Source organism: Somniosus microcephalus, chromosome 1 (assembly GCF_052327205.1).
Source record: "Somniosus microcephalus isolate GS21.2 chromosome 1, FLI_Smic_1.0, whole genome shotgun sequence".
In the NCBI taxonomy this organism is placed as follows: Eukaryota; Metazoa; Chordata; class Chondrichthyes; order Squaliformes; family Somniosidae; genus Somniosus; species Somniosus microcephalus.
The window spans coordinates 289,291,350-289,317,753 of NC_140987.1; the positions used below are offsets into that span (position 1 = coordinate 289,291,350).

Below are 26,404 nucleotides of genomic sequence, written 5' to 3' on the forward strand. Positions count from 1 at the left end.
AAGGATTCTGCAACCAATTTTTCCACTCATGTCGACTGCTAGAAATTGGGAGTCAGGAGCAATGTTCACTGTAATTTTGTGCGGCCCCTTTAAGGGGCTGCGCGAGCCGTTCAAAATACCACGCATGCGTGGTTTTTTTCATTGAAAAGCTGGCAAGCCGGCTATGCGGGGTCCCTGGAGTGCTACACCGCCGTGCAGCTTACAGGGAACATTGGTCAGGAGTTAAGGTAAAGTTGTCATTTATGTACCATATAACAGCACTAGAGCATGGAGCAAGAGAAGACAGCTACAGCTAACAGTCCAGGCATCTACTGTTTCATAGGCATGCTGAAGGCTTTGAACTGCTCATTCTCTCAAAGAATCCAGCAAGTAAACAGTTAAATCTGCAACTACTTGCAGCCACTACTATAAATGCTTTGGGCTTTTAAAATATTTAGATGTTTCCTTCTGATTCACTGTTTTTGCAGCAGTTACTATAAATATATCAAATGTCATCCAAAGATCAGATGCAATCATCTTCTCATTCTCACCCTCCAAGTCTACAACCCTGCTAAGTAAAGTTGGGTGGCTGACTTGAGAGCGGTTCTACTGTATATTGGAACTTTACCGTTGCAATGCAAAAGCAAGAACTTTTAATTCGCAACCTACATTTTTTCCACAGTTTAAAACTGCAAAAAAAATTGGGTTGCAAGAAGTTCAAGATAGTAACCAGTGTGTGTGTGTGAAGGTTGACATAGTTTATCAGCATAAGCTACACTCTCTGAACCAGCCCAGAACCCCAATACTCCACTGGTTATATAGCGTATATATGAAAATTAAGGACACTAGATGGCTGGCAGTGGATTATAAGGCAATAATTTACCCAGGTTTAAGTTACATCACCAAGCATAAGAACAGAGCTTGAGGAGTTTGTTAGCGGAGCCCGAGATTGAATTACTGTCAGACATTGTCTCAATTACATAAATTTAAAAAACTGATAGCAGCTGCTTCTTTTGAATATCATAAATTAGTGACAAGCAATATCAGACCTCAAGCTACAAGGGCTACAGAAAACACAATTCTCCATCCTCCTTTTCTGTACTTGGAGGTTGTTGCAAAGTTTGCTGCACCACATCTCAGGATAGAGTAGTACAACTGCTGTCATGAAAGAGCAATGTGTAGTGATGTATGAAGAGTTTTGCTGGAAAATTATTGCTATATTTGCAGGGCTACAGGGATAGGGCAGGGGAGTGGGACTAGCTGAAGTGCCCTTGCAGAGAGTACCATTCTATGATTCTATATATTGTAACAATATGTATTGATGCGCACTGAAAGATAAGCCGTTTTCACACATACCTGAGTGGTAGGGGTGGGTGGAGGAGTCTCTAATTCTCCTGCACCAATGGCTTTCAAGAAACGGATCATGTGACGGCAAAGATCCCATTTTCCTTGTTCCAGGGCTGTGCTGAAAAGCAGGGTCGCGTGCTGTCTGCTAACCGCAGGGACTTCCATGTTCTACCAGGAGAAAGAAACAGTGGTAAGAAAATGCACCCAAACGCAATCTCAGTGGATTTTATTCCAAATTATCTGTAGAAGCCATATGTTTAGAATCTTTCTCAGATTCTATAATGGGGCTACTAATCAATTTGATTTTTGTGCCATGAACTCTACATATTCAGGTAACCAGATTTCCAGAACAAACATCTAAATTTTAGCAAGAAACCTTGGATATGTATTACAATGAAGAGACCTTAATCAAACTTACTGCTAGACAATTAGTTTTCCTAGTTGCTTACCATTACAGTACTTGTGATCAATAGATTATCCAGGAGCGCACTAGCTCATTTCACTGGAAGCAACACATCAGGAATGATGCCCAATCTTTTGCGGACTGCACTCAATTATTTCCACATCAAAATAAGATTTATGTAACCAGAGAAATATTTTGGCTTGTTCTATAGTTCCACATCTTAATTAAAATTTTAGAAATTTCAACAAAATAAAGCTGGCATATATTAGGCAAGACCAAAAAACCATATTCATTTTTAGAATTGCAACAGATATTTAGCACTTTAAAGGATAATTGCTCCCAAAAGGAACCTTTTCTTTATTCTAACCATGATCTCAGAGACCTCACCATGCCAACACAAAAGCAAAATACTGCAGATACTGGAAATCTGAAATAAAAACAGAAAATGCTGGAAATACTCAACAGGTGTGGAGAGAGAAACAGAGTTAACATTTCAGGTTAATGATCCTTCGTCAGAACTCACCATGCCAAGGTTGGAAAAGTAAGCAAAATATGTATTCGCTTTTTTCCCCCCTCTCGTTTAAAACGGAGGAATCCAACAATAATCAAGACACCAGTACAGAGGAAAAGTGTGAAATGAATAATGATTTTGTCAAGTAATTTTGTTCACTTCACCGTTTTATTCTTTTTATCAGTTTTAACTGGTGTACCAGGTTTGGCAAGAAGCTATCAATGGAATGGAAACTGGATTGCAATTAGTGCTGTAAAAGCACTCACACAGTTGTTATGGATAACGGTGTTTTTATATCATTTGCTTCATTACAATGTACACATTACAGTGCAGCACAACTAATCTTTAACAAAAAGGTTGTAGTACACTAAACTATTTAGCGATTTTAGTCTAGGAAACTAGTCCATACAGTATTGTAATTACAACAGAAAATGCTGGAAAAACTCAGCAGGTATTGTAATTACTTTCACCTCATCAGCAGGAGAAAGCACCACCTTCTTTAGAGGGGGTGTTTCCATTATTCACAGAGAGTCAGAGTTTCTGCCAGTCAAGAGTTTCTGCCACAGCTTGTTGCCAAAGGGTTTGTGCGCCACTAAAACATGGGTAAATTATTAGCATCACAAAGCTTGAGCATTAGCACCTGATGAGGCGGTTTTCACCCCTAAACAATCACATGGATTGCCAAAAGTGCTTGAGGACTAGTATCTGGAGGTGAAAAAAGACACTAAAACGTCACTGAACTGGTTATCTGTTAAGCTCTTTTTTTAAAACAAACATTTTTTGTCTCTAAAAAGAGCTCAACACATGGGGCTGGAATTTGCTGGAGCAGTGTGCCTGGTTAGTTAGACTTTTTCCTGCCGCTTCAGCTCAATTTTATTTTGCCTGCAAGTTGCTGGAAGTGCAAGCTGATAACGAGCAACCGGGCATCTGGGTCCTTGGATAACGATGGGACAAACTGTGTATCTCATAGAATCATTGAATGGTTACAGCACGGAAGGCGGCCATTCGGCCCATGCCGGCTCTCCAAGAGCACTTCCGCTAGTCCCACTCCCCCGCCCTTTCCCCGTAGCCCTGCAAATTTTTTCCCCATCAGGTACTTATTCAATTCCCTTTTGAAAGCCACAATTGAATCTGCCTCCACCACCCTTTCAGGCAGCGCATTCCAGATCATAATCACTCGCTGCGTAAAAAAGTTTTTACTCATGCCGCCTTTGGTTCTTCTGCCAATCACCTTAAATCTGTGTCCTCTGGTTCTCGACCCTTCCGCCAATGGGAACAGTTTCTCTCTATCTACTCTGCCCAGACCCCTCATGATTTTGAACACCTCTATCAAATCTCCTCTCAACCTTCTCTGCTCTAAGGAGAACAACCCCAGCTTCTCCAGTCTATCCACGTAACTGAAGTCCCTCATCCATGGAACCATCCTTGTAAATCTTTTCTGCACCCTCTCTAAAGCCTTCACATCCTTCCTAAAGTGCAGTGCCCAGAACTGGACACAATACTCCAGTTGAGGCCGAACCAGTGTTTCATAAAGGTTCATCAGAACTTTCTTGCTTTTGTACTCTATGCCTGTATTTATGAAGCCCAGGATCCCATATGCTTTAACTGCTTTCTCAACCTGCCCTGTCACCTTCAACGATTTGTGCACATATACCCCCAGGTCATGTTCATGCACCCCCTTTAGGATTGTACCCTTTAGTTTATATTGTCTCTCCTCGTTCTTCCTACCAAAATGTATCACTTCGCACTTTCCTGCATTAAATTTCATCTGCAACGTGTCCACCCATTCCACCAGCCTGTCTATGTCTTCTTGAAGTCTATCACTATCCTCCTCACTGTTCACTATACTTGCAAGTTTTGTGTCTTCTGCAAATTTTGAAATTGTGCCCTGTACACCCAAGTCCAAGTCATTGATATATATCAAAAAAAGGAGTGGTCCTAGTACCGACCCCTGGGGAACACCACTGTGTACCTTCCTCCAGTCCGAAAAATAATCGTTCACCACTACTGTTTTCTGTCACTTAGCCAATTTCGTATCCATGCTGCCACTGTCCCTTTTATTCCATGGGCTTCAACTTTGCTGGCAAGCCTATTATGTGGCACTTTATCAAATGCCTTTTGGAAGTCCACGTACACCACATCTCCCTCATCAACCCTCTGTTACCTCATGAAAAAACTTTAACCAATGAGATTGAAGAATTGAGAAATAAACAGAGCAAAGACTGAGAAGGAGGGTGAATTCAATGTCAAATCAAGTACTGAAAGAAATAAAGAGAAGGAAAGAACAATTGGATTGAGAGAGAAAAGAGAAAGGAAAATAAAGACTTATTACATTTTAAATCTCCAAGAAGAATTTACAATGAGACGGAGCAGTTTAAATTGTTCCCTTTCTGGGCCAGAGAGGTTGATTGGCAGTCATTAACAATTGTCATTAAAAGGGCTATTAAATACCAGACTTAACTTTGTGTGATGAGTTTAATGGGCAATTAATTTGCAAATGCAGCAACTTCATGAAACTCATGGGGATGTTAAGGGTGAGATGCCATTCTCGCAAAGCCAATGCAATTCACGGGGTATCGCTTCCTCGCCACAAGTTGCTGGCCAATTTGCACATTAGTAACGGCGTGTGTCAGGCTTTTTTTAAATCAAATTCTGGGCCAATGGCTTTAGCGAGGCAGGGCAATGCTTAAATGAATAAATAGCCTTTCGCAATTCGTTTAAACATTTTACTCAATTAACTTTTCATTTAACAGGGACAAATTTCACTGGAAAGCATAGAAAAGGTATTTGTGTATGGAGATATTACACTCAAACGTTTTATTCTTTAATCACATTCATTTAAGTGGGTTTGATTGTATTTTATTTTTAAACTAAGGAACTACCAGAGCTCGTCAACACAACTTTAAACTAACTTTATGTTAACCATCCAAATACTTTTAGAAAAGGGTCATTACATGCACTCATATCTTATCATTCTATCACAGCATAATATAGAAAGCACAGTAAAATAGCCATGCATGTTGAAATTCTGCTCACTAACAGAATGTGATAACTTAATCTCTGAAGAGTTACAGAAATGAACTGCTTTATTCAAAAACTGACTGAAGTATGTCGGTCTCATTCTTAGTATATATATTTAATGCAAGATAAACTGCACCCAACTATCTGCCCAATTAGTTATTACTTTAAAGTTCAGTAAAATAAATGCATTTAACTTCAGTACAAATCACAACTGAATTGACTCCATCAGACGGGAAGAATACTTCTGGGAAGAAACAAAGTTTCCTAGCGAGCACAAAAGATTGGTGAGATTTACAACAATTGAACTAAAAAAAAACCCAGCAGCCAACTTAGGCAAACATACGAATTGCCGATCAGCTCACCCTTTAAACCTACGTACAAGATCATTTATCTTCTCATTCATCTCCTTTCAATCTTGGCACCAAGGGCTGATCATTCTAACTACAATGTTACAGGACTGGCCTCTCAACTAATGACGCAGATGTACGGTGCTTTAGAGTTAGCAATGGATGCAAAATCCAGCCTCTGAAACATAGTACATTTAGGTTGTTTACAGGTGTTTTTCAAATCAATGCTGCTGAAAACAAGACAGGATCTGGGCTTGGCTTTACACCAGTATCAGCCGCGATTCTAGCAACCTTGCCAGTGCCATCTCAAACAGAGTCAACGTGCTGAACATGGCCTTGTATGGAGCCCAGACAATGGGGCATTGGAGTAGTCAACCCTTGGGGTGTGAAGGCCAATGTTCCCTCAAACTTTTTTTTGGGAGCATGGCCCCTTGTACGAGTTGCGCGGCCCATTCAAATTTCTGTGCATGTGTGGTTTTTTCATTGGCTAATTGTGCCCGTTTGCTGCCTTTCGAGGAGGCTCTTCAAATTAAGCTGCCTTTTTTTTTTAAAAGGCGCAAGGGCACGAATAGGCACCTTAATTTACTAAGAAACTGACTAGTGTACACCAATTTAACTAGTCAATGGTTTGGTCTACAAAAAATAATTAAAAGGCTAATGGAATGGTGGCCTTTATATCTAGAGGACTAGAATACAGGGGGGTAGAAGTTATGCTGAAGTTATACAAAGCCCTGGTTAGACCACACCTGGAGTACTGTGATCAGTTCTGGGCACCACATCTTAGGAAGGCTATATTGGCCTTGGAGGGAGTGCAGCGTAGATTTTTTAAAATTTGTTTATGGGATCTGGTCGTCACTGGCAAGGCCAGCATTTATTGCCCATCCCTAATTGCCCTAGAGGTGGTGGTGGTGAGCCGCCGCCTTGAACCGCTGCAGTCCGTGTGGTGAATGTACTCCCAGTGCTGTTAGGTAGGGAGTTCCAGGATTTTGACCCAGCAACAATGAAGGATCGGCGATATACTTCTAAGTCAGGATGGTGTGTGACTTGGAGCGGAACTTGGAGGTGGTGGTGTTTCCATGCGCCTGCTGCCCTTGTCCTTCTAGGTGGAATAGATCGCAGGTTTGTGAGGTGCTGCCGAAGAAGCCTTGGCAAGTTGCTGCAGTGCATCTTGTAGATGGTACACACTGCCATCAGAATGATACCCGGACTTAAAGGGTTAAGGTACGAGGAGAGATTACACAAATTAGGGTTGTATTCCCAGGAATTTAGAAGGTTAAGGGGCGATTTGATTGAAGTTTTCAAGATATTAAGGGGAACCGATAGGGTAGATGAAGAGAAACTATTTCTGCTGGTTGGGAAATCTAGGACTAGGGACATAGCCTAAAAATTGGAGCCAGGCCTTTCAGGAGTGAAGTTAGCAAACACTTCTACACACAATGGGTCGGAGAAGTTTGGAACTCTCTTCTGTAAACGGCAGTTGATGCTTGGTCAGTTGTCAATTTTAAATCTGAGATTTCTGTTAACCAAAGGTATTAAGGGATATGGGGCAAAGGCAGGTATATGGAGTTAGGTCGCAGATCAGCCATGTATAGTGGTACAGGCTCAAGGGGCTAAATGGCCTAATCCTATTCCTATAGCTTTTAAAATCAGATTACTCACAGGTGGTGGACTGGACACTTACTGAACCATAACTTCACTTCCGGAAACTAGCGCAAATTTGATTGCAATTTGCGTCTGAATTGCCGATTGCATCCAAAGCGAAAACTCTACCCTAATATAAAAAAAGCTTATTTCAACGTTTTCAGAACAACTCCTCCTCGGATTCCTGCACCACACCCCCCCTGACTGACAGGGTAGGTATGTGGTCTGCTCCCAATCTTCTGTCTATACAGACGTACTGGTGGGTCCAATATAAGAATCAGTAGAACATTACATGGAATTTACAGCACAGAAACAGGCTATTCAGTCCAACTGGTCTGTGCCGGTGTTTATGCTCCACACGAGCCTCCTCCCACCCTATGTCATTCAACCCTATCAGCATATCAGGAAACATGAGAACAGCCCAAGGCGATATCCCCTATCCTGGGTAGCGAGCCTGCATTCCGCAGCTCACATTTTAAACTCAACAGATACCACTGTGAAGGACACCATGCTCCAAAGAATTATATCTGATTATTCTACATACAAAAAGATGACGTGAGTTTTCTGCAAGCAATGGGAAACAGATGCTCGTTGATAAAGTGTGCACTGGTTGTGAAAACGGAGCCAAACATCCAGTTAAAACACAGTTTGTGTTATTTTAAAAAGTAGACTTCCTGACTTTCCCAAAATTTTACAAATAACTTCCATGTTATAAACTGTATTTCGAGCTCTATGACGGGCTCTTCGGGACTAGTCCTGGGTCACTGCTGTTGACCACAGAGCACCATTTCCCACATTCGTACATACAGTTGATTCCTGTTAAGACAAGATTCAATTGGTCAAGAAAATGAGAGATTTTATCAGGAATTCCACACAGGAATGTGTTTAAACCACACTTCTTTTCTTCAAATAATCCCCCCATTTCTCATTCATCTCCTGAAAGTTCAGACCCAATTGCATTGTCAGCCCTCCAGTACCTGTCCATGTGCCATTCTTCAAAAGTAAACAGACAGCGAATAGTGACAGGCTATCCAATCACCAAGCAGTACAGCTGCATATGATCAGATTCTCACCAGACACTCAAAAAAAAAAGTCAATTTCAGCAGTGCTGACTAGATAGGGGGAGTTTGCTGTGGCAACCTGAGCCCACATCAAACTTTGAATTTTCTTGGTAGAATTAGTTTAATCCACATGTGGCACAGCATTTAACCAATGATCTACTTAAACCACATTTGTTCTTTTCTTGCCAATATTCTCGCCTCACCAGGGAGTTGGCTTCTCAATGGGGTATGGTCCCATGGGTGTCTTCAAGACCATATCCAAATGTCTATTATTCACATGCTAGCCTCACAGTATCAGCAAACTTTTTGACTACAGGGGCACTGTAGCCAAGCCTAATCTGGTTCTTTTACAATTTCCCCATGCATGCACTTTCCAGCAGGGGTTGGATAGAGATCAGGAACAGAAACCATAGCCAGTTTACTCCAGTTTAACCCAGGACACCGAGACCAGATGTAATGTCCCCTTCACTGTCCTGGTTTAGATCAGCTAACTCACCCCAGAGCATGGTTTGAACCCAGGATCTTCCTGGTTTGTATGGCTCTGCTTCTCACTATACAACATCACTAAGCCAAGGGGGTGGGGGTGGTGGAGGAAGCAGCATAAAACAGATTTTTAAATGAAAAACCTATAAAGCACAGCAAGTATCTAAAAGCTATAGCATCATTAAAGTTAGTAATCGAACATCTCAATGAGCTATCCATTTAGTCTCATTCCATTGTCCTTTCTCCATACCTCTAATGTTTCCTTTTTCAAGAATTTATGCACTTCTTTTTTAAAAGCTATAGGCATTTTGATTCCACCACTGCTTCGGATAGGGAATTCCATGTCCTAATGGCCCTCGGCATAAAGACATTTCTCTTAACCTCCCCCTTCATACTTTGTGATTATCTTAAATGATGCTCTCTAGTTGCCTATTCAACCACCAGTGGAAAGTCTTTTCCCCATCTACATCAAAACCCTGCATAATTTTGAACACCCATCAGATCTCTTAATCTTCTTTGCTCCAATGAAAAGTGCACCAGTTTCTCTACTCTCTCCTCATAATGAAAGGTGCTCTTCCTTGTTATCATAGCGAATCGCTATTCAGTTAAGCATGCTCCAGATTTTTGTCTTATTTACAAATTTTGATATAGTGTCCCTTATACCCAAGTCTAGATCCTTTCTCTATATTAAGAGCTCTGACCCTTGGGAGACACCAATATTTACATCTCTCCAGTACAAAAATAATCCACTAACCAACACTGTTTTCTGTCCTTTAAATAACTCTCTATACATGCGGCCAAATTCCCTTTCATACAGTGTGCATTGTTTTTAATATAACAAGCCTCTTATGCTGCACCTAGTGAAAATCCAAGTAGAAGTACACAACATCCACTGCGTTCCCTTTATCAATACACTATTTCTTCAAAGAATTCTCTTAAATTACCAGACATTACTTGCCTTTTACAAATATGTGCTAGTTGTCCTTAAATAATCCAAGGTTTTGAGTTTTGATTTGGTCCCGTATTATAGGCTCTAGAAGTTTATCTACTACCAATTTTAGGTTGACTAGTCTATAGTTACCTGCTTCATCCCTTTCTCCCTTATCAGGAATGTTGCCCTATTGTTTCCCCTATGCCCCTTCCACTCAATTCTTTTCAATTTGTACACAAAGCGGAGAGATTATTGCCTTAATGGAAGGCTCAGTTCTTCTTGGTAAACCACTGCCATTGAACTATGGTACATCCAGTGCAGTCACATATTTACAACAGCAACTGCTGCAACACAAACTTCAACACAGTTTCATTTTTTAGATTGAAAGTAACCCACTTTGGTGGCAGAAAGTGAAATTAGGGACAACATTACTGAGTGGCAGATATTTTAGAAATAAGACATTTAATGTTGACACCAACCTTAAACGCTTCCCATGTCACCAAAGTTTTTTATTTAAATGGTGAGTAATTTAGTATTTGAACAGACAACTGGAATTTGTTCTAATCAATCTCTCAGTAAAGTGGAGTAGCTTGCACTGCAATTCACTCCAGAATCTCAATCTTACCTCATGTAGCAGGATTCTAAGATCAACTTTTATTCAGTTTTTTTATAACCGACTGTGCTGACATCTAACAATGTTAACGGCCAAACAGAGGAAATGTGTTACTCCAAACAGCACTCACAACTTTTCTCTTAAGCACTGTAGACAAGGACTTGTCTTATTGGCAATCAGAGCTGCTGTGTCTGAAAGTACAGACTGAAGACGACCATTTCAGTGGAAGAGCAATAAATGTGCTAAAAGTTTGTAAATAGAGATAAGCATGAGGTGTTATAAAACAAGAAAACTCAAAAACATGGCGGAGGTTGCTGGAATTCCCAAAATAAATATTCTTTTAAGAGTGCTGTGAGATTTGCTACTAACTCATTTATATCCAAGTTTAATGGATCCAGTTTACAAAACTCTCCCTCCGCTCTTCCCCCACCCTACTCATCCCTAAGCACACCAATATAAATAGGATACGTCAACTGATTGCCTTCCATAATTTGTTTCAATAACAAATAGGTGTGTATAGGCCTAAAATGACAAACCTGCCATCTTCACAAATAGCATTGCTGTACACAGATAAATATAGAGGTGGTAAATTTACAGAAATAGTTCAATTCAGACTGGGTTACTTCTTTCTGTAGCTGGCATACATAGGTATAAAAAAGGTGCAATAAAGTCAAACAAAAAAACACTGCTGCAAAAAAAATCTGATTTACAATCAGTAGTTTGGTGTTGGTTTTATCGGTTTTAATTTTTTTTTAAAAAAGCTTCAACTGTAGGAGTTGAGGGGAAGACATGCATTTCTACTTCCATTCCACACATTTTGCTGTAGAATTAGGCCAAACTACCTTCCTGGAGAAAAGAAAAGCAAACATGCAAGTCTCAATTTGCATGCAAGCTGACACTGGTCTTTCTTATTTCCTTAATCAATCTATACCTACTGCTGATTATCTTTGTAAACATATTTATATTCCTTTCAGAATTAAAGCAAAACTTTAGGATTTTGGTTTTGTAGGATTCTCAAAATTCACAGATCCCCCAAAACTCAGAGAAAAACCCTAAAGAAAAGGACTTTGGACTCTTTTCTAACCACTTCAGGGTGATAAAATATTGGGCCTAACAGAGGGAGATTCAAGGTCAAAAACCAAGATTTGGTATTTTAAAAGGCATGTTTTGGCTTGTAAAGAAAGAAAAGGCTGCAACAGGAAATGGGATCAACCTCTGTAATAGACAGTTTGAGTACTGGAGTTAATCAGTTAATCAAGCTGTCTGGGGAACTGTCTAACGTCACTCAGCCCCTATCAGGCAATTTACATTCTAACAATGGACCCACGGAAGAACAGCCTCACCCAAAATACCCATCCAAAAACATGCATAAAACAAATCATTTCGCCAACCTACAAAGAATCTCAGGCCCCACAGGAAACTCAAAGCCTGAGGACAATTGACTACAATCAAGTAAGAGCTCAACAGCTCATGGAACCATCCCGAAACCACTTCACACATTCATAAACAAGTTACTATTAACGAGCCCGCCAAAATCTTAAAGTAAACCGAGATTGATTTGGTGCGCAGATTAGGAGGCCCCAATTAGTATAATTGAAAGTCTGTTTTCTAAAGACAGAGAAGTCAAGAAGTTCGAAAGACTCATCAGAAAGAGTCAGCAGTTCCACAGTTACAAGTTCTCTACAAGCTCTACAGTTCTGGGCAGTTCTCAGGAGTTCATCGAGTTCGAAGAAGTTCACAGTTCTGGAAGCAGGTCAGCACACAAGAAACCAGAGCAACAGTTTCGGTGACCATCAGACACCTCGCGGCAACAAGGGCCTTACAAAACAACCAACCGGGGTACGGCAGGCACCAACCAACACATCCAGCGAACCCCGAAACCGCGAACCAGCTCAACTGTCAAGGATCCGTTTGGTGAGCATTATCCCTGGTCCTCTAGAGCCCAATTTAGCTAGTAAAGTGGGATTGGGAGGGGTGAGGTATTTTCTACTGTAATTTCCCTCGTGTGTATCAAAATGTTCCCCATTTTATTAGAGTGTTAAGATTGTTGTGTTGTATTTTCTCTCTTGAATAAAGATCAAAGTTTCTTGCACCAAAACCAGTTGTCTGCTGCACTTTTGTCACAACCCCCAAATAAGTCCAAGGTCTAGAACCAAGGGAGTGGGAGCGATTCGAACTGCTCATAAGTCAAAGGTGAAGCTGACACACACCACCACCCCCTACAGTTTTCATAGCAAGACATCATAGATTAGTGCTACTCTTGCAATACAGTGTTCCCTTTATAAAAAATATTCCAACTTATACAAGTGCTTGGATTGCAACCTTTTGATTCTCTTCACATTGCATGTCACTACCTGATCAACATTTTAATTAGAGCACACTCCATAACAAAATTCCACTACAAACTAAAGCAAATGCTTTGAAGGTTGCTTTGCCATGCAGATCATTTTATGATTCAGTGTGCATGAACTTCCTACCTGCAGGATGATGAGATAAGATGCAGCAGTGTCCAAGTCTTGTGCCAGCAAACACTCCTCAAATAAATCTTTAGGGTTGCCTACTGCAGCAAACAGGTAATTCCACAAGGCATATTCAGTCTTTCTGGCACAGTGAACTACTGTCTGCAGAAACAAAGGGAATTCGGTGATGAACTTTGCCACAGTTGGAAGCAGTGGGTCAGGAATAGGTTCCCGGGAGGTAGCTTCTTCTTCCAATACTTCATGAAGCATCAGTTCCAGTACATGAGGGAAGTACGGTAATGTGGCACAGGACTGAGCTAGGAGCAGAGCCTGTTCACCAAGGTTTCTGACCAGGAGCTGGCGAAGAATATGATGGAGGTAGATTTGGGAGGTCCTCTCAACAGTACAGAAAGGGAACACGACTTCCAAAGGTTCTTTTTCACTGTTGTGCATGTATAAATTGTCATAGAGCACAGTCTCATTCACTGCACCAAGGACCAAGGCATCCTCAAATAGGACAGCCAGGGGATAGATATTGATCTGGAAGGGCAACATGATCCGTCTGGAAAGGAAGGAATGTGGTTTGCGATTATCTCTAGGAAAAAGAGGGAGCCAGACTTTCATTCCTGCTTCTCCACAACTAAGCCAGAGAGCCTCCAGCAAATGACGCTTCTGTTTGTTGGATCGGCAGGTAGTCCATACATTTTCGACACACTGGGCAAGTACCACTGGAGCACAGAATGGGAGCTAAAAGACAAAACAACATTCTTGTCATGAAAAAGAACTAGAACAGAAGTTAGCTATGATATTGCAGAATATTTTAAAACATTCTAGCTAATTCAATTTAATTTGAAACAAAATACTCAGACATATTTAAAGTACAACTAATGCTTTTAGATCAGTCTGCTGGACAATTATTCTGGTGTATTTACTTACCAGCTTCTTTTGTTTAGAAATGCTGTCCTTCTCTTGTACCTGAGGACCTGATCGATCCCTTTGTAGCATGATAAGCTGACCTGCCAAATTAAGCATAATACTCTCTGCAGCACAGGCCTGAAAAAAAAAGTTTAAAAAAAATCTCAGCAATACAAGAATAGACTTTTACTATAAGTAATCAATTCAAAAATACATTGGAAATAAGATTAAATGTTAACAGCTTCCAGTTTCCCTTCTCAATGCATTTCAAATGGGTCAGAGACCATTTGAAGCGCATAACCAACTGCGATGGAATTAATAAGATAGCAAAATACTGCGGATGCTGGAAATCCGAAATAACAGAAAACGCTGGAAAAACTCAGCAGGCCAGGGCAGCATCCATGGAGAGAGAAACGGAGTTAACGTTTCAGGTCGAAGACCCTTCGTCAGTTCTGACGAGGGTCTTCGACCTGAAACGTTAACTCCATTTCTCTCTCCACAGATGCTGTCCTGGCCTGCTGAGTTTTTCCAGCGTTTTCTGTTATTATTGCGATGGAATTAATACAATTCCAAATAATGCGGAGAAGGACTAGTTATGCAATGGTGGTATTGTCTTTTTTAGCACCGTTTAACAGGACTTCACCTTCAATCGACTGATTTGAAGGGGAAGGTCAGTGTACAGAATTGCTCCATAATCCCAGTTAGAAAGAAATGTCTCTGTACAGTTACTGGTGTCTCAGACATTCCTCATCAATCTATGGCTAGTTTAATTGTAGGAACAGTCGTTTTATTAAGAATACTTCCAGTTGTGACACAAGAGGTGGAAGGGTGGGAAGATGGGAAAAATCTTCAACATTTTTGCTCTCGGATTACCTTAACTCAGCAGTTCTAACACAGACACATGGAATAATGGGAGACTGTGAGCCACCAGGAAGCATAGCAAAAAAATTTTTGGGTACGCACCACATGGGAAAAACCACGCATGCGTGGTTTTTCCCATCGACAAGCCAGCTGCACGAGAGCGCTGTGCGGCCGTGCAGCTTAAAGGGAACATTGCTTCCCTTCATTACTTTTAGAATTACAGGGCAATTCAGTAGATTATCCGATTTTCTAAAGGAGAAGTGCAAGTTCAAAAGGCTCCTGCGATTTCACCAAGGATCCTTGTAAACAATTTTTTTTTTCAATTAAAATCGGGAAAATGTTCAACAGTGGTCTGGGATAGCTATTTATTGTTCACAGCATTTTTCCTTTAAAAAAAAATTATGCTACATCACTTTGTTTTGCGCATATAGCAGAACTTCAATTATATGTGCTCTCATTATCAGAGTTGCGAGAAAATTGGAGATCTGGAGAGTCAGCATTTTAAATATCTTACTTCTGAGCCCGCCTCCTACTAACAATTGGTGCTGCAACAGCCGATTTGCTCTCTCAGCTCCCCAATGCATTCACCTGCAACTTTATCACTGGACATGCCACAGACCCTATTGTTACCTCTGGTGTCCCCCAAGGATGTATCCTTGGCACCCTCCTATTTCTCATCTACATGCTGCCCCTTGGTGATATTATCCAAAAACACAGCGTCAGTTTCCACATGTATGCTGATGACACCCAGCTCTACCTCACCACCACTTCTCTCGACCCCTCCATGGTCTCTAAATTGTCAGGCTCCTCGTCTGACATCCATTGTGGATGAACAGCAATTTTCTCCAATTAAATATTGGGAAGACCAAAGCCATTGCTTTTGGTCCCCGCCACAAACTCCGTTCCCTAGCCACTGACTCTATCCCTCTCCCCAACATCTGTCTGAGGCTGAACACCACTGTTCGCAACCTTGGTGTCATATTTGACCCTGAAATGAGCTTCTGACCAGATAGCCACGGCATAACTGAGACTGCCCATTTCCACCTCTAACATTGCCCGTCTCCGCCCTTGCCTCAGCTCATCTGCTGCTGAAACCTTCATCCAGGCCTTTGTTACCTCTAAACTTGACTCTTCCGAAGCACTCCTGGCTGGCCTCCCACATTCTACCCTACGTAAACCCGAGGTCATCCAAAACTCTGCTGCCCATGTCCTAACTCGCACCATGCCTCATTCGCCCATCACCCCTGTGCTCGCTGACCTACATTGGCTCCCGGATAAGCAACGCCTCGATTTCAAAATTCTCATCCTTGTTTTCAAATCCCTCCATGGCCTAGCCCCTCCCTATCTCTAATCTCCTCCAGCCCCACAAACACCCCCACTCCCCAGATATATCTGCGCTCCTCTAATTCTGCCTCTTAAGCATCCCTGATTATAAATCGCTCAACTATTGGTGGCCGTGCCTTCTGTTGCCTAGGCCCTAAGCTCTGGAATTCCCTGCCTAAGCCTCTCTGCCTTCTTTAAAACGCTCCTTAAAACCTACCTCTTTGACCAAACTTTTGGTCACCTGCCCTAATTTCTCCTTGTGTGGCTCGCTGTCAAATTTTTTCATCTTATAATACTCCTGTGAAGTGCCTTGGGACGTTCTGCTACGTTAAAGGCGCTATATAAATACCAGTAGTAGTTGCTGTAGGGAGCAGGCCAAGAACCTACGCCCAATCCCATTGAACTCGATGGGAATCGGGGGAAAACTCTCCATTGGCTGGAGTCATACCTAGCACAAAGGAAGATGGCTGAGATTATCGGAGGTGAATCATCTCAGCCCCAGGACATCGCTGCAGGAGTTCCTCAAGGCAGTGTCCTAGGCCTAACCATCTTCAGCTGCTTCATCAATGACCTTACCTCCATAAGGTCAGAAGTGGGGATGTTCGCAGAGTGTTCAGTTCCATTCGCAACTCCTCAGATAATGAAGCAGACCGTGCCCGCATGCACCAAGACCTGGACAACATTCAGGCTTGGGCTGATAAGTGGAAAGCAACATTCGCACCACACAAGTACCAGGCAATGACCATCTACAACAAGGGAAAGTCTAACCACTTGCCCTTGACATTCAATGGCATCACTATCGCTGAATCCCACACCATCAACATCCTGGGGGGGGGGGGTTCACCATTGACCAGAAACTTTACAGGACCAGCCACATAAATACTGTGGCTACAAGAGCAGATCAGAGGCTGGCTATTCTGAGGAGAGTGTCTCACCTCCTGACTCCTCAAAGACTTTACACCATCTACAAGTCACAAGTCAGGAGTGTGATGGAATACTCTCCACTTGCCTGGATGAGTGCAGCTCCAACAACACTCGAAGCTTGACTCCATCCAGGACAAAGCAGCCTGCATGATTGGCACACCATCCACCACCTTAAACCTTCACTCCCTGCACCACCGGCGTACCGTGGCTGCAGTGTACCATCTACAAGATGCACTGCAGCAACTCGCCAAGGCTTCTTCACCAGCACCTCCCAAACCCATGATCTCTACCACCTAGAAGGACAAGGGCAGCAGGCGCATTGGAACACCACCACCTCCAAGTCACTGCCTTGGAAATATATTGCCATTCCTTCATCGTCGCTGGGTCAAAATCCTGGAAATCCCTCCCTATCAGCACTGTGGGAGTTCCTTCACCACAGACTGCAGCGGTTCAAGGTGGCTTCACCGCCGCCTTCTCAAGGGCAATAAATGCTGGCCTTGCCAACAACGCCCACATCCCATGAATGAATTTAAAAAAAACATGAGTCTCCAGCTACATAAGTGAGTGCCAAAGGCATTATATACTTACCTCTAGCAATTCAGTTTTGATCTCAGAGGAGCTGCCAACTTTAAAAATTAACAGAGCTGTATATTTAAATGCTGGTGAGGTGCAGGCAAGTATTTGGAGAAAGCTGCAGGCAGCAAATCAGCGGATGGATCAGCTGTTGTGAAAGCAACAAATTTTCCTGACAGGAGTAACAAATGCGAGTCTGGTAGCAAGGACTGAGCTGGCCGTATGGGGAAAAGCAGAGCAATCAACAGCGTAATTTGGGGAGTCTTGCTATCTAGTAATTTCTATGATCCATTAGGCGATCTTCTCCATTAGGGTATACACTTACGGTTCCAAACTACTCTCAAATTTAGCATACTTTATAGAAAATTAAGTTCTTTTTGGAGCTCTTAAAAGAGTATGTCCTATTTCCAAGGCTAGTGCATCAATCCCAATATTAGCAATCCAAATCACCAACACAAAATCACTATTAATAAAGTTTTTTTTTTTAAAGTCCTAATCTCAGATATCTTGGGCTGACCTGCAAATTGCTGGTAAAAATGTAAGAATTATCAAAATGCTGGCTGGAAAATTGACCTGAACAAATGACCACACAAAATACTGGCATCAGAATTGCATACATTTCAACTGGTACCTGCTGTGGCATTTTCAAGGTGATGCCTGTCTCTGTTCTCACAGAGGTCAAAGTTACTGATACCACGAGTGAAGGGTGCGGGATGTAACGTGACATGGATACCTCCTGCAGAACCTGAACATTGGCAGTGGGGTTAGGGCTAAAGTTTACAAGAAAAGAAAAAAATTATTAAAAATCGGATTAAAAACAACACTGTAAATCTTCTCAACTTAAGTCATACTTCCGAATGGCCTGTTTTCCCATATATACTCTATGAAATGAGCCAATCCAAGAGTTTAAAAAAAAAAACTTTACTTATTAAAAAAGTTGGTATGTGGTAAGAAAGCATGTTTCCCACTTCACCAGCAAACACTTCCAGGTCAGATAAAGCTCCCTGTCGAACAATTGCCTTAGCCTCAGAAGAGCACCCACTAATGCACCACTGACCTTTTTCATAATATGAATTTTGTGCTGTGAACGAAATTGCCAATTTAGCACCAAATATGCTGAATTAGGGCTAGTTTGTGCTGCCAATAGATTCAGACTGCTCCAATAAGCTTCTAGGCAGCAGAGCAGATATTCATCCCAAAGCCAGAGCTGGATTTGACCTAGGTCCCAGAATCAGCGTGCAATCCTCTACACCGCCCAGTCCCTCGATTAATTAAATTTAAAACGTAGCAAGCACCTTTCATAGATCAAAGCTTGCATTTAAGGCATTGATCCTTTGCTCTAATATACATGATCAAGCACTGACATTATATATAATTTTCTGAGGGTTAGCCATAATGAGCCAAGTTAAAATATATTGCAGCAAAATTGCATTTCTTTAAGTGCCGATTACCATATTCCACATTACTTTTAATACTTCATTTTCCATTGATCATTTTACAAAATAATTGGATCTTCCATCTATTTCCAGAAACAGGTTCCATTAATCAAAGATTGAGTTCTCAGAATCTTACATGTTAGTTGACGTGAACAGAAATGTAATAAGTCTGTGAAATATTTCAATAGGTTCTTGTATTCCTTCCCAATAGGGGAAAAAAATACTTGCATTTATATAGCGCCTTTCATGACCTTAGACTTTACAGCGAATGAGTGTAGTCACTGTTGTAATGTAGGAAACACAGCAGCCAATTTGCGCACAGCAAGGTTACACAAACAGTAGTGTGACAATAACCAGTTAATCTGTTTGAGTGATGTTGGATGAGGGACAAATATTGGGCAGGACACCAGTGAGAACTTCTTCGAATAGTGCTGCGGGATCTTTTACATCTACCCAAGAGGGCAGACAGGGCCTTAATTAATGTCTCATCTAAAAGATGGCAACTCCGGCAGTGCAGCACTGGAGTGTTAGCCTAGATTTTGCGCTCAAGTCCCTGGAGTGGGGCTTGAACCCACAAAATATCAGAAATGGATCTATAGTTAGTAAAGAGACCCTGTGGAAAAGTTGTTTAATAGGGGAAATAAATAAGGTACAAATAAAGCTAAAGATCTAGTTAATGGAGGATCAGTCCATTTGAGGAAAAACATATACATTGCAGTCTTTATAGCAATAATTTTGCAGAGTTTTAGAAATGCAATTGTAAGCCAAAATCTAGCTAAACTCATCACTGTAGGCTCAGCTACTAAAATTATAACAAAGACTTTTGCATAGGTTTGTAAAGAAACCCAAGAAATATTGTGGTCAAGCGTAAATAACCAATAGCACTAAAGAATTTGGCAATTTTCACTTCCCAGTGCAACCTTCTTGCAGCTTAATGTGTACAAGCTTTTTCTCCAACACTTACAAATTATAAGCTGCAGAACTAGTTTCAAAAGAAATTGTTAAACTAAGACCTAAATATTGTTTAATTCAATGTGTAAATTGCTAACAAGAAATTAGGCAAAAGTGACGTATTAGCCTTATTTAAAAGTTTTCTATCTACCCAAGAAAAAAAGAGATACTTTTGGCTTGCTAGTCACTCTGTTCCATTTAAACAGTGGAGTCTACCCTTCAAAGTACTAGTCTGTGCATGGACAGAGAACAGTATGATCTCAGCTCACCCACTATGCCAGAGATATCTAGAAATGCATGATCTATTCAAAAGGGTTATCCAGGAATGGGCTGGTGGCATCCTGCATTGCTGTACGAATGTGCTTAGACATGGAATGAGGACTGGCACCCACCCAATCTCAACTGGTCCATCAGAGGAGCAAAAATGAGAAAGTTCCACACAAAGATAGAGGGAAATTCATAACCACTGATAATCCAAGAGCTGCATTGCTAGAAGCCCAGGAAAAGATCGCCTGCTATTCCTCTCATTAACGTAAATACTGGGGGGGGGGGGGCGCAGAGAGAAAGGGGAGCTAACATCGAAAGGTTACTTTTGACCAAATTAGTAACAATACTGTGGAGGAGGAATTCCTGGAGTGTTTACGGGATGGTTTCCTGGACCAATATGTCGAGGAACCAACCAGAGATCAGGCCATCTTAGACTGGGTATTATGTAACGAGAAAGGATTAATTAGCAATCTTGTTGTACGAGGCCCCTTGGGTCGGAGCGATCATAATATGATCGAATTCTTCATTAAGATGGAGAATGAAGTAGTTGACTCAGAGACTAGGGTCCTCAATTTAAATAAAGGAAACTACGATGGTCTGAGGAGCGAGTTGGGTAGGATTGATTGGGGAATGGCACTCAAAGGGTTGACGGTGGATAGGCAATGGCAAACATTCAAAGACCGAATGGATGAGCTACAGAATTTGTTCATCCCAGTTTGGCATAAAAAAACCCCAAAAAGGTGACTCAACCGTGGCTAATAAGGGAAATTAGGGATAGCATAAGATCCAAGGAGAGGACATATAAATTGGCCAGAAAAAGCAATAATCCTGAGGATTGGGAACAGTTTAGGATTCAACAAAGGAGGGCAAAGGGATTAATTAAGAAAGGGAAAATAGAATATGAGAGTAAGCTTGCAAGGAACATAAAAACTGACTGTAAAAGCTTTCATAGATATGTGAAGAGAAAAAGATTGGTGAAGTCAAGCGTAGGTCCCTTGCAGTCAGAATCAGGGGAATTTATAATGGGGAACAAAGAAATGGCTGACCAACTAAATACGTATTTTGGTTCTGTCTTCACAAAGGAGGACACAAATAACCTCCCAGAGATGCCGGGGAACACAGGGTCTGATGAAAGGGTGGAACTGAAAGAAATCAGTATTTGTAGGGAAATGGTGTTAGGAAAATCGATGGGACTGAAGGCCGATAAATCCCCAGGGCCTGATAATCTACATCCCAGGGTAGTAAGGAAGTGGCCCTAGAAATAGTAGATGCATTGCTGGTCATCTTTCAGAACTCGATAGACTCTGGAACAGTACCCATGGATTGGAGGGTAGCTAAAGTTACGCCACTATTCAAAAAAGGTGGTAGAGAAAAAGCGGGGAATTATAGACCGGTAAGCCTGACATCGGTAGTGGGGAAAATGCTAGAGTCTATTATAAAAGATGTAATAGCAGAGCACATGGAAAGCAGTGACAGGATCGGACAAAGTCAACATGGATTTACAAAAGGTAAATCATGCTTGACTAATCTACTGGAATTTTTTGAGGATGTAACTGGTAAAATAGATAAGGGAGAACCAGTGGATGTGGTGTATTTGGACTTTCAGAAGGCTTTCGATAAGGTCCCACATAAGAGATTAGCGTGCAAAATTAAGGCACATGGGATTGGAGGCAAGGTATTGGCTTGGATAGAGAACTGGTTGGCGGACAGAAAGCAAAGAGTTGGAATAAACGGGTCGTTTTCCGAGTGGCAGGCAAAGACTAGTGGGGTACCGCAAGGCTCGGTCCTAGGACCCCAGCTGTTCACAATATATATTAATGATCTGGACGAGGGAATTGGATGTAATATCTCCAAATTTGCAGACGACACAAAGCTGGGTGGGAGGGTATGCTGTGAGAAGGATGTCGTGAAACTCCAGTACGATTTGGACAGGTTGGGTGAGTGGGCAGAAACATGGCAAATGCACTATAATGTGGATAAATGTGAGGTTATCCACTTTGGTGGCAAAAACAGGAAGGCAGATTATTTGAATGGCAATAGATTGGGAGAAGGGGAAGTGCAAAGAGACCTGGGTGTTCTTGTGCACCAGTCACTGAAGGTAAGCATGCAGGTGCAGCAGGCGGTTAAGGCGGCAAATGGTATGTTGGCCTTCGTAGCAAGCAGGTTCGAGTACAGGAACAAGGATGTCTTGCTACAGTTGTACAGGGCCTTGGTGAGACCGCACCTTGAGTATTGTGTGCAGTTTTGGTCACCTTACCTGAGGAAGGACGTTCTTGCCATGGAAGGAGTGCAGCGAAGATTCACCAGGCTGATACCTGGGATGGCAGGAATGACGTATGAGGAGAGATTGTGTCGATTGGGCTTATACTCACTGGAGTTTAGAAGATTGAGAGGGGATCTCATCGAAACCTATAAAATTCTGTCAGGCCTGGACAGACTAGATGCAGGAAGGATGTTTCTGATGGCTGGGGAGTCCAGAACCAGGGGGCATAGTCTAAGGATAAGGGGTAAGCCATTTAGGACTGAAATGAGGAGGAATTTCTTCACCCAGAGAGTGGTGAACCTGTGGAATTCTCTGCCACAGAGGGCGGTGGAGGCCAGTTCATTAACTATATTCAAGACGGAGTTGGATATATTTCTTAAGGCTAAAGGGATCAAGGGATATGGGGAGAAGGCAGGGACAGGGTACTGAATTTGGATGATCAGCCATGATCTCATTGAATGGCGGAGCAGGCTCGAAGGGCCGAATGGCCTACTCCTGCTCCTATCTTCTATGTTTCTATTAGAGTGCTTTCTGGAGGAGGTCCAGGAGAGGATTGCTCATCTGCTTTTAAGTTGATGCATGGCTCAGGGGAGGTGGAAGAAAAAGATTTGACACTCATATCCAAGGAAGATAAGCTCCCAATTGCAATTTAAATTAGGGATTTCAATTCAATTCAATTTTATTTGTCATATATGCAGCAGACATATGCACTGCACAACGAAATGTTGATTTTTACGAGTCCTCCCAACATTGGAATAAATATGGCATAGCAATGATAAAAATACTAGAAATACAGTAATAATAAATAAAACAGTAATTTCCTTTAATTATTTTCTATGCGAATAGACAAAATGCTGATTTAGTGCAGCTTATGATAGAGTAGCAATTCCATTAAAACACAGCGTTTATGTTCCCCCAGTAACTTGTGCCGCAAGCAGCCAGCAAAAACTTCAAGTGCAGCATAGCTACAATTTACAAGTCACTTATGAACTGAAGTACCCTATTCAGACTGGCATAATACACAGTATGTTGATGCATGAACACCTGTGCCAAGTCAGCAAGTTGAGGCAGAGCCAGTCATTGCAACATACAGCAGTCCCATGGCCCACATGCAAGTGAGGAAAACCAAGTGTATAACAAAAGAGGGTCCAATGTGAGTGTTTTCGATGCACCATGGGTCAAAAAAGCCACCATGTATAGTACAATCTACATCTCTTCAAAACCGTATTTTGTTCCTATATATCAGCACCAATAAAAGTAAATATTTACTGCTTATTACAAAGACAGACAACAGTGGGTACTGTTCTGGGAGGAGTGACTAGAGTCTTCCACTGAAATTAGAGCTGAAAATTTCATTTCTTGACTAATCAAATTTATACTGCATGTTGATACTACAGTTTAGCTAGAATTTTTACACATTATACCATTTTCCAGTGCTAGGCTATAAATTAAGTGTAGTTCAAAAGCAGGGAAATTTTAAAGCCCATTTAAAGCACTGTCCTAAGTTGGATATTATGGTTGCAGTGTCTGGTGATGTCACAGCTATAACAGAGGTATGCCCTAACCTCAAAACAAGGTTTCAAAAGTCTACATGCTTTGTATACGACCTAACTCCCTTCGGAGAATAGCACTAAACATCAGCAGAAACTTGGGAGGGCAAACCTGGCTACTCACCCATCATCTTTCCGGTCAATACTGTATAAGCAGATAGAGCAGTCTGCTCTGAACAATATCACCATGTCCCTGAAGACATTTATTAATAAAGTCTCCGATTGCACTTTGGTAATATGAGCAAAAACATTGTCCAAGTTGGATGACCGGAGATAAAGTCTCAGCTGTTTTGGAAAGAAAATAGAGTGGATATAAAAATTACACCACAAGTTCAGTGTGAAATTTCAACATAAATTCTAACAAGAATGTTTTCTGCAAAAAGGATTGCTATAACAATAAAAAAAACACGGCCGACTCCTAGTTTTCCCCATCCCACAGCCAAATCAGTAGATCAAGATAGCCATTTGCATTTGGTAAAACTTGCAAACTTTGCATATAACCAAAATATTCACATGGCAAGTTTTCTTGTACAAATGTGCAGAATAGCAGACTCTGTCATATCAGTTTTTAAGATTTTGTTACATTATTTCTAAGTCTGATTACTAACAGCAGTGGTTAGTCATCCAAAATCCCCAGAAGATTTTTTTTTCTCAGAGAACATTCTTCGCTTACCTCCTCTTGTTGGTCACTCGCAACAGGTAAGTGGTAGAAATATATACTTAATATGCATTTTTAAAATCGTTATTATGCATTTTCTTTTAAAAATAGGCGATATCAAAATGGAGGTGGCTCTCTTGCTGAATTTCAAAATGCTAGGCAGGAATCAGGTTAAGTTGATTGATTGAGATTAGTTAGGATAAAAAAGGTTCTGGTCGAAGTACAAATTGGATTGTCAACTCTCAGGGCCTTGGTGAATGTTCAGGATCCAGACTACGCGCGATGAATTGTTGATTAGCATTCTACCCGGTCGCTACATATTGCGCCTTTGATCGTGAGCAATTGTCAGTACCACCTTCAAAAGCCTTTGGACTTTGCAAGACTGGGATTCTCCTGTAATCTTTATCTCTGACATTAGTGCAAACAGGTCTGTGGATGAACTGGAACCTATGCCACCCACATGCAACATCTCATTTTGAAGGTCTATGAAAGAGAAAACCTGACTGTTCAAACGAAGGAGATGCTAGCTCCCATTATGTCTTGGAGAACAGAAGTTCTGTGTACACTGATTCTAGTTTTGCTGTTGGGTATTGTTGTTTTAGTATTTTGCTACATGTATTTTTGCTTCTGTATATTATTATATATGTAAATAACTTTGGTGAAATAGTTTTAGCCTACACACACTGATTTGGCAATATGTTTTTATTTGATAACACTTCTGTGAAGCACCATGGGACATTTTACTACATTAAAGGCGCTATATAAATACAAGTTGTTGTTTTTGGTCTGAGGACTGGAAGATGTCATGAGCATACAACCTATTCTCCAGTAAGGGTTTTACCACAATTGGGAGTCAACTTAAACTTGGCATGTTGGTCAAATGTTCTTCACTTACCTCCTCTTGTTGGTCAATCAAATTATAACAGGCTAAAACAATGAAGTCATTCCACCATGCCAAGCCACCAGTCACTGCCATATTTTGTTCCTAAAAATAATAGATGATATGGATTGAGGTTCTCCATCAGATTCTGGAAGAATTCATTTTCCAAAGCATTACTACTCTTGAGATCAAATTCTCAGACTATTATTGCTCCTTGTTCACACGATTAAGTAAACACAGGTGAAATCCTGCTGTGTTTTGTTTTAACTTTGTGTTAAACTAGTGGTACCTACTAACTTTTGGCTGAGCGTCACAAGGTCGCTCTCAAACTCACCAAAAGGATTTTTCTTTTGTTTAAAACTATTTGTTCATAAACATTTTGAAGAAATAGAACAGCAGCAGATGGTAAAAAGCCAATCATTACAAAATTTACAAATCCAAACACCCTTTTAACAATTTGCAGTCAATCAACAACTCCTAATATCAAACAAATAAATTAGATATCAATTATCAAAACATCCCTAGGGTCAAATCAGTTGTATTCTGGAAGAGTAAGGAACACAAAGCTCAAGAGGCAAAGGAAAAAAGTTATAGGAAGCTGAAAGGATGGACTACAAAGAAAATGACAACAGCAGTTGCCAAATAAGAGGAAGAAAGGAGTCTCATGATCACAGGTAAAGAGACAACTGCAGCTAAAAAACTGTTACAAGTTGGAGGGTGGGGGGGAGAAGACAGGGAAAACACACACAGAAACAAAGATAGAGAGACAAATGTAATGAATGGGTAAACAACAACAACAGACAACCATACTCCCTCCAAGAGGCAACCAAAAGATACTACAGGAAACTTTGAGTTATCCGGAGGCGAACCATCCGGCAAGCTGGAGCCACCGTTTTCTTTGCTTTTTTTCCCCCTAGTCAAGCACTGCAAGGTCTGTAGCTATAGCAACAGCTTTAGCTACAGACGCTTGCAGCTGCACCCGACTGTTTAGAAGCTGTTGCTAAGCA

General features: G+C 41.3%; 1 protein-coding gene across 1 annotated transcript in view; it reads right to left on the minus strand.

Moving 5' to 3' along the window:
• ric1 (RIC1 homolog, RAB6A GEF complex partner 1) overlaps positions 1 to 26,404 on the minus strand; it is a 204,942-nt gene that overhangs the window by 27,185 nt on the left and 151,353 nt on the right. Inside the window, 6 exon segments of the mRNA XM_085993734.1 lie at positions 1,336 to 1,494; positions 12,815 to 13,543; positions 13,733 to 13,849; positions 18,024 to 18,162; positions 23,984 to 24,144; positions 25,413 to 25,502. Of these exon segments, the coding sequence (XP_085849860.1) occupies positions 1,336 to 1,494; positions 12,815 to 13,543; positions 13,733 to 13,849; positions 18,024 to 18,162; positions 23,984 to 24,144; positions 25,413 to 25,502 (1,395 nt within the window).